The sequence below is a fragment of the Gambusia affinis genome, linkage group LG14, assembly GCF_019740435.1.
Source record: "Gambusia affinis linkage group LG14, SWU_Gaff_1.0, whole genome shotgun sequence".
Classification (NCBI taxonomy): Eukaryota; Metazoa; Chordata; class Actinopteri; order Cyprinodontiformes; family Poeciliidae; genus Gambusia; species Gambusia affinis.
In genome coordinates this window covers 19,494,816-19,504,061 of record NC_057881.1, presented here as the reverse complement: position 1 = coordinate 19,504,061, position 9,246 = coordinate 19,494,816, and the positions used below count along the sequence as shown (strand labels likewise).

General features: G+C 37.5%; 1 protein-coding gene across 1 annotated transcript; it reads right to left on the bottom strand.

Moving 5' to 3' along the window:
• Nucleotides 1–1,729: 1,729 nt before the first annotated feature.
• Nucleotides 1,730–8,731, bottom strand: sla1a (Src like adaptor 1a). Its single transcript, XM_044138460.1, has 8 exons — nucleotides 8,550–8,731; nucleotides 8,019–8,106; nucleotides 7,090–7,189; nucleotides 6,847–6,933; nucleotides 6,551–6,654; nucleotides 4,847–4,978; nucleotides 4,329–4,458; nucleotides 1,730–3,782 (listed from the first exon to the last, which is right to left on the bottom strand). The coding sequence occupies exons 2-8, from the start codon at nucleotides 8,080–8,082 to the stop codon at nucleotides 3,581–3,583; spliced, it is 819 nt and encodes a 272-aa protein (XP_043994395.1). The 5' UTR covers nucleotides 8,083–8,106; nucleotides 8,550–8,731; the 3' UTR covers nucleotides 1,730–3,580.
• Nucleotides 8,732–9,246: the final 515 nt, after the last annotated feature.

The following is a 9,246-nucleotide window of genomic DNA, read 5'->3' as shown; positions in this document are numbered from 1 at the left end:
TTGTAGAGCCAAGGATATCTTGCAGTGAGAAAAATATGATGGTTTTTATCGGGCCCAATGTCCTCAGAAAAACGTTTCAACGTTTAAACTGTTGCAGTGCAATTAATCTCTTCTAAGTAAACAAAAACTGATTACATAAGCAAAAGTGAAATTTCCACCTGCTTCCCATTCACTGCTGTGAATTTAATGCTTTGTAAAAAATAAAGCTTTCTAGTGAAAGCTGTTTGAAGAGTGTTGGTGCAAAGCCGTGTCTATCAGGGATGACAACTTCGGAACTAGAGCAGGACTTACTTCTACTTTAGTTTTTGAGTTGCAACATGCACTTCTATTAGACAACATTTCTCCTCGTTTACTTGTTCTTCATGCAAAATTGCAGAGTATATATTTGCCTTTTGAACTCAGATTCTAGACGGGCACTTTGCCTTGTGTCAATTCTTTTATGCCCAAGTTTGTTATTCTGTATCGCACTGTACGTTTTCTGACTGCATCCCACTTTGGTCACTTTAAGTAGTTGCTGCACTGGGGTATGTTTACTTCAATGCTCTTTACATCATTCCTAACATTGGTCATGGGAATGTATGTGTGTATCATGAGCACTAAGCTGGAGCACAATTGAAAAGAGAATGTAGTTTCTGTTGGCATATTAAATGCCCTTATGGATGGATGCCTGTTGTAGTTATGCATAAAGGGTTTGTAATTGCTAAGTTGTATTCTAAATTATGACTTTTAAAATAATATCTGGGCTCCGGTCAAATCTTGACAGCAAAAACACCTACCTTTTAAAACTCGGTGAGACAAAGCCGTAGGATACCAGACAGGGTTGCATCATTCAGGGTTATTTTCATGTTGCAAAATTCTGGTTTCTTTTTTCATTTTTTTTGTTTTGTTCATTTTACAACAGATGATTTTGAAACACGGCCCCAAAGATGGCCTGTGTTTCAACATGCCTACCATGTAATTAACTTGACCTTTTCCTCTGCAACTAACATGTGACTCAGTTCTACTTCACCACGCACTGCAAGGCCTGATCATGATGCCTTTAAACACCAAGGAGCCATAAATAGGCAGAAACCCCCCCCCCCAAAAAAAACATTGAAAGTGGTGAGAACAATATATTTTCACATCAAAATTTGCCTCATACATAGAAACCTCTTTTCACCTGTGATTATTCATATTTAATGGCCTGTAAGTGCAATATGCGTTAGAGGAACTTGTTTTAGCACCAAGTTTGGTCATGTTGTTAAATGTGTTCGTTTTCCATTACAACTATTTCCACTGTAATAGAGGAAGATTGTTCACTGACAGGCAGAGTCCATCTGGTCATCTTCTGATAAAACTGGGTTTAAAAGTAAGACAGACAATATTTCAGTGGAAAGTTTTTGAAAAGTAAAAACCGCACAGTAATTTCATCTTCACAGTTTTGCAGCACACGCGTAACACATGGTGGGGTTTTTTATTTAATTTTTTTTATTTGACCTCACAAGCTAAACCATGTAATTTCCACATTTGGCAACTTGTGCCATTTCAAGCACAGTTAAGACAAACATAAATATATTTAAAATAGATATTAAACAGAAGCACGGCACACTTTCATGTTAACCGTATTGAGAGTAAATATATAAATGACTATACAAAGGTAGCTGTTCAAGTCGAAAAGATAAAAGATAACTAAGCTATACATACATAGAACAATATTATAAGACTAACTTTTCAGAAATTAGTGGGAAAATGTGTGCTAAGGCAACGTGGTTTATTTTTGTAGTTAAAGCAGAACAGCAGTTTCACACTTTCTTTTGACTTTAAGACAATTTTAACACCTTCAGTTGACTTTAAAAATGCACATAAAAGGAATTTTACATAAACTGTTTTAGTCAAAACCAGGAGAAAATAAAAAGCAGGTGAAATCCTAAACAGAATTTCTTCAATCGGGTGGAGCAAGCAAGTAATAACAAGCGGAAAACAAAACAAAACAAACAAAAAAACAAGATGACATTTGGGGAGACATTTCAGGAGTTGTCCCAAAATCTAATTAAGTTGTATGGATTCAGTAAAACATTTTTAATTGTTTTCAATGTCATAATGGTTCAGATTTTATACCATTTACCAAAAAAAAAATAAATAAAAAATAAAAACACACAACAAAAATATTCCTAAGCTGCTGGTTCTGATCTTGCCATGCATGTCAATGTGGCTGCAGATGATTTTTGTCATGTGGGTCCACTACAAACATTACAAATGTTGGGCACACTAAATTCTGTCCTGTGTTTGAAATATGGATATTTTGCCCACCCATTAAATAAGTGAAATGTGTAGCCTTTTTAACAGTATACATTTTACAGCACGCTGTTGAGCAAACTCACTAAAGGACCTTTTTCCATGATAAAACTAGTTTTTCTATCTTCCTTTTTCCACTATTAACACCTCGGCTACCTACTTGCTAGATAATCAGAAAGCAGGTAAAAAAAATCTTCCTCTTGAAGCCACTTCAAGCATTTAGTATGCCAGGATGAGTGAATTTTCACCAGCACAGACAGATGTCATGCATAGCATAGCATGACACCAAGACTACTTCAGTTGCACATGTGTACATTCACTACAGGTATCATATTGTATATATATATATATATATATATATTTTTTTTTAAATAGTTGTGGTTTCAAAACAATATGACATAAAAACAAAATCTGTCATACTGTTCTAGGACAGAAAACGTAACAACTTTAACTATAACAAAATATGTATAGCATTGCTAACAAATGTAGCAGATGTTTGTTTTATGTTTTAACATTATTGTAACTGTAATACTCCACGTACGAGATCATTTTTGCAGCAATCGGTGTTATAGTTGCTTTCTAGTTTTTCAGCAAATGCAATTCATGACATTTTTTTTTTTGTACACATATCATGGTACTCTAAAGACATGATACGCAAGGTGCTTGAGTTGCAACACTTATAGCATGTCACGTTTTCTGCACTAAAAAAATAATCTGCTGCAATCTGACTCACACCAGAGAAGCCACAGATTTCAAAGTTTAAGAAAACCTAGACCTAAGCATTTTTAGATTGAAGACAATCCTTCATAAAGCATTGAAACACGTGGAACACAAAAAACTTCATTGTGGGTTAGCAACAGAATTAGATGAGCTTGTGTGAACAAAAACATTAATCTAGTCAACTTCATGAGGTAAAAATTGAACAAAGGTAGCAAACATTTATTCGTACACATATAAGTATTCATCTCCAACTGACAAAGGAAAATAGTTTGAACCAGTGACAGTATTCTAGATACTTTTCATTTCTTCGGACTACTTTGTATTTGAATAATGCTTGTCGTTATTGTTGAAGCCATGTGTGGCATCCACTCTCCTGACTCATTCACGTAAAAACATATTTCGCTTGTCTTTGAAGCATGAGTACATGTGTAACTTACTGTTAAAAGATTTCAAAGTGCTGTTACTTCAACTCACTTTCCGGTGTTATGCATAACACCGGTTCTCTGACCAGAGGTTCCTCATCCGACGTTTGGGAGCTGTAGTAGATATCCGAGAGTCTTTTTGAAATTCATTCGAACCAAGCTCTCTAGAAGTCGTCCTCATACTCAGTGTTTGCATTACTGCTCTCTGGAATCACGTACACAGATCTGGATTTCTTCTTCCTGCGATCGCCTCGCTGCTGCTGAGGGTCTTCTTGGCCAGAAAAGGACAAATAAGCAGCGATGCTGTTCCTCACGCCGTAGCTCACCATGTTGTTGCTGTGGCTGTCTGTGCTGACCAACTGTTTCCTGTAAAACCCATTAACAAAGTCACCCCAACAAAATTCATTTAAAACAGTATGTTATTTAAAAAAATGTCTACAGTAAATTTATTTTTATTTTTTGAAAAATCTACTGCCTTTGTTTGTCTTGAACTAGATGTATAATCACAGTTTCCGTTGTGTTAGTCACTAACCTTTTTGCATAAATGTATATTTTTATAAGGTTGCGTTTTTTTGCATTTTCTCTCATTTCCGAAGCACATTTGCATTTTGTTCTCACAACAAAATGCGGGGTTTTTTCTTTTTAACCAATCTGAGGTATTTTCTTACTAGTCTGAGGTCAATTTTGCATAACGTTGTTTAATTTGCATCTGTAAGTCTTTCATATTGCTGGCATCTTTTTGTCACAAGCTTGTGATATATTGACCATGTGTTGCAGAATTTTAGTTCTCTATTTTGTTTTGTGCCCCTGTCTTTTTTAAGCTTATTCCCGCTTAAAACATTTTTGACCAGCAACCTTTTCATCCTCACGTAAATAAACTAGATCAATGTGATTTTGACGTCTCTTCTGTACCTGTCTACTTTCCTCCAGTCAAAGTTGTGTCGCATGACGACAGGCGGCGGTCCAGGATTTGTTTCTGGTGCCTCAGCTTTTCCCGACAGACAAGGGGTGGTGAGCATGCAGCACAGCCCATCTGCAGAGTCTGTGGAGGAAGACAGAGGGGAAATGATATGAACCAAATAAAACCAATTTTAGGTTGCATTATTTGCGTTCTGTCTTCACACACTATTGCTCAAGCAAATGCCACTCAAACCAAACTGTGAAAGACTGGGGTTCAATCCTGGCCTTAGCAATCGCACTCTTTCAGCTGCCACCAGTTTATTTGACAGTTTGTGCATGGAAAGAGATTATCAGTCATGCATGGCTTACTTCATTTCCTGTTTGTTCCAAAAGTGTTCTCTGAGTGCCGGAAACGTACTTATAATGTTAAGATTGATAAGAAATCTTTCTATTTTGAGGGTATGAATATTATTTTCAGCAACTCAAAGTAAACGCACGTCGGCGCATGAGTTTTCAGTGGGTCCACCTACCAGAGTAATGATTGATCATGTCTTCAAGACACTGGAAAGTGAGCTTTGGTGAGATGTAGTACCAGCTGTTGTCCAGTCTGAAGATTCGATAGTGCTTCACTTCCCTGTGCTTCACTGAGAGCGAATACAGACCTGAGGAAATCACACAGTGCATTTCTAGATAACCGCACACATGGAAAAGAAACGTGAGCATCAAGAAATTACATTGTGTACTATGTTGATGTTGTTTGACAAGTTGATTGTTCAACTGATCACAACAAAGACGAAAAATATGAAGCAGCGTCTTAAAGTGATAGTTTAGGACTTTTTAAAGGGATTCTTCTGTAAAAAGTTATGAGCTATTAATGTCCCACTGACTGTTAACAACTCTATGGGTGTCTTAATAAAAGTAAAATTTGTTTGTCCAGGAGGCTGAACCCAATGGTTAGTCCAACAGTGGCCAAAACCAAAGTACATTTCTATCATTGTAAAATAGTTCTAATCTCTAAAATAATATGAATTTTGCATATAATCTAGTGACCATTTATGTGCTAAAAGGATGTGGAGGGCGATGTACCAGTAGTGACCTTCCTGTGTGAAACATACTGCAAACGGAACAATTACAGTGTTTCTGGTCAGCAAAACAGACAAGTAAGGCAGTGTAAAAATCATCTTTACTTTTATACAGGCAGTTACTTGGAATGGAAACATTTAATGGTTCATTTCTGCGAATACGTTTTTCATGGGATGATAATTGGTGGATTACCTACTTCATACCTCCATGGTTCACGTAAATTATCGTTGGCTTTTGTGAATAATATTTGTGTAAATAGCTATGATCATTTTGAGACTGGAGTTGTTTCAAGACTTTAGACGTCCACTTTGGTTGTGTAGGTTTCCACAATGTTTGTGACATGTTAACAGGATTAATTCTTTAAAAAACCCCACAGGTGCATGCAGAAGAGACGCAGACTGCACACGGTCAGTTCTAGTTTTAATGGCAAAGTTCACGCCACTGTTTCACTGTACAGCCGTCTCTTCTATCGCTAACATTCAGATTTTTACTTTCCGTCACACTGAGAATGTTGGCTCAGGTAAATGCAGAAATAGCAAGCCAGAGTCTTGTATTTGTCTTTGCAGAAGGTTTAGCTAAGGAACCACAAACAGTTTCATTGCTATTTGAAGAGAAGAAAGTCTATTCGTTTTTTTGGGATCATTTTTTTTTAGTTCGTTCCTTCTTTAGTGTTTCACTTCTGAGAGAAATAAAGTTCCTGAAGCTTGTCAATGAATGAAGAAATATATTTACACAAGAAAATATTGAAATAACTATTTGACTGACTGTACCAGCACTGAATATGGCAATGTAAGCAGCAACTGAACTACGCAAAAACAAAAAGACACGGGCGCGCACGCACTTGGAGTTGGCTGCTGCTGTGCCTAACATGCTTGAGGTCAAGGGTTAGGTTAGGCCGGTAATAGCATTGTTCTAAAAATAGCTGCACTTTGTTGATCTTGGTGTAGAGAACAGTGATGTGGGATCTGTTGTACAATGCTACGTTTGGAACAAAACCCCCAGCTCCTGCCACAGCTGCTTCCCTCTTGAATTGACATGCAGATGTAGGAAACAAATAAGCAATAGGGTCTCTGGTCATGCCACCCTGGGTGGTAAGCCACGCTGCCCGTATCGCATGCCAGCGCTGGTTGCGTAGCTGCGTGTGTTCCTACCTCTCTCGCTGGTGCTTTCTCGCACCAGAAACGATCCCACTCTGTTTCCAGGTAGAAGAAGCAGCTCTTCGGCTTTCTGCCTTCCCACCCCGTCAAACAGCCACCTGACAACACAGTAAACATGATCAGCAACACCAAAAATGTTTCCAGAACTGACATTATAGAGAAGTAAACTTATATGGACATGTCATGATAGGAAAGACAAAGAGCATATGTTAATTTTATTTATTTATTTTTTTTATTTTAGATATGCGCTGTGATAGTCAGCTTTAGAAAGAACGTGAAGTTCCACTCACCCATGGTAAACTCTCACCACATGGCTGTTGGGTATAAAGTTTTCCTTCCCCGTGTCAATAGAGCGAACTCTCCACCAATAAGCTTCCCTGGCCGCCATGAAGAAGAAAAGAGGAATTAACCGCTGACCTTTCGAAACACTTCTCCAGAATGGGCTCTTGCACAATAAACTGACTCTTATTTTTGGACGATCATTTTAAATGTGTTGAGAATTTAAACTAAACAAAACAAAACAAACATCTTACTGTGCAATGACTCTGAGCTTCTCCCCCATTTTGTAAATGGGTTCGCTGATTTCCATAGAGGGGTAGTCGTTGATCACAACCGCTATGTCATCATCAGAACCTGACAACAAAGCCGGATATTTGCGAACATTACAAATATTGACTTTGCGCAGGCCTTACGTCTAAAAAGCATGCATTTCCGGATGTTTGCTTGCTTTCATTTGAATATTAATTATTATTCTTTTCAGAGGATAATTAACTAATAAAACAATGCTACATATTTTTTAAAGATGGCTATGGATGTTTTGATTAAAAAAACAAAAAGAGATGGATCATTTCAATTTCCTTTGTAAATACTCAATTTAAAATTGAAATGCATGTTGTTGCTTTTTAGTTAGATTAAAATCTACGTTTCCTTTTAATGTCCAATGTGATGAAAATGAAAAGTCACCAACAAAGAAAAACGAGAAGGAGATTTATTTATTTTTTCTCTACATTTTTCCAGGTGGACAGCTGATTCTGTGAATTCAATGCTGAACTCACCCAGATCCTGGTCAAGCAGCGATTTCATAGGATGAAGCCTTTGTTTTTATCAGTGCAAGCAGAAAAAATATATATTTTTCTCTTTGTGACTTATGCTTTGATTTTTTTTTTTACCATAAAAACATAAAATTTACCAGTACAGATGTACTACAGTATTTTAAAACTAATTTCAAAATCACTACTTGTGTTTTGTTTTTTTGGGGTTTTTTTCTCACTTTTGGTCACTGATGAGAAGCTTCAGCTGCCAAAACATGTGCAGACCAGCATTTTGCACTCTTTCATTTTAATTTTTAATTGCAAAAACTATACAACTGACAGCAGCGGATAAAGATTTCATTTCTTTTTTTCAAATCAAGTAACTTTGCAAATGCACTTCTAAGTTTTTAAGTTTTCAGGGGTGACCTTACCCTTCTGAGCACTCTCAGGGTTGTCACTGTTGACTTTGCTGGCACCTCGCATCATATTCCCCATCCTCCAGGGGCACCAAACTCCAGCCTGAAGTCAACAGACAGACATGCAATAAAGTCTTCATATGCTGCTCCTTAAAGTCTCCCTGGTCTCATGCACTTTAAGTTCTGCATCTCACTGCGAGCTGACCAGTGAGCAATCTCATTTCTCAACCATCTCAGTTCAGAATGGGGAAACTGAGGTTAGATGCTATCGGCCAGAATTTTCCATTGCAGCTTCCAGTTTGGTTTAGTCAACTGATAGAGGCAGATTGAGGTGTCGTTGTACGTAAAACCCAACCTTTCAAACTGCTAATTTTACATGTTCTGTGTAGCGCCCATGAGGAAGGACCGAAAATCTATCTGTATATGTAAATCAAGACCTTGTATATTTGATCCAGAGCTACTTTACACAGTGTCCCTTAATCTGGAATGGAGAAGTAACGGTCTGTACATAAACTAAGTAGCAGATATGAGAAGTATTCAACCTACCCATAGAATTAGCAGTCCATTGCAGGTGTTTCCAATGTGGTGATAAAAGCCATCGTCCAAACAGAGCCACGGTGGCAGCCGTGGCAGAATCTAGACCCAGAGCTGTTTCATGTTAGCAAGACTTTACCAGAATTACATGTAGAGTGCGGTGACCGCCCTGCATCACACTGCAAACTTACTTCCTGTAACGAAATGAGGAAGAGAGAAGGCAAATGTGCTTTGTAAAAAAAACAAAAAAACAAACCAAAATACAACTTAAGAGTTGCGTTCACAGCAGTTGCCCTGTTTAGCCTAAGTGAAAAACCTCTTGAAGTGGGTTTAACATGTTCTAGCTTTTACGTTTTTGCTAATCACAAATTAAGAAGAAAAGACTAATTTGTTGAACTGAGTCAAAATGTATCAAGTTGTATACATTTTTACAGGTAAAGGATAAACAGACTAACTGTAATTGGGTCATTGTTATTGCATTGGACAGGAATGAGCGAAGAGTCTTCAGACTGAAGACACCTCACTTCAATCATGATGTTGTGAAGAGGATTGCAGTTTTTCTCCATCAACTGTAGAGCAGCATTATTTATTGCACCATCAGACCAGTCCAACTTCATCAAATAAAGACAAGAACTGGTCTCTCAAATAAAACATTACACTTACTGGCCCCTTTATTTTGATACGCCACGCTACCGCAGGGATTCACAAC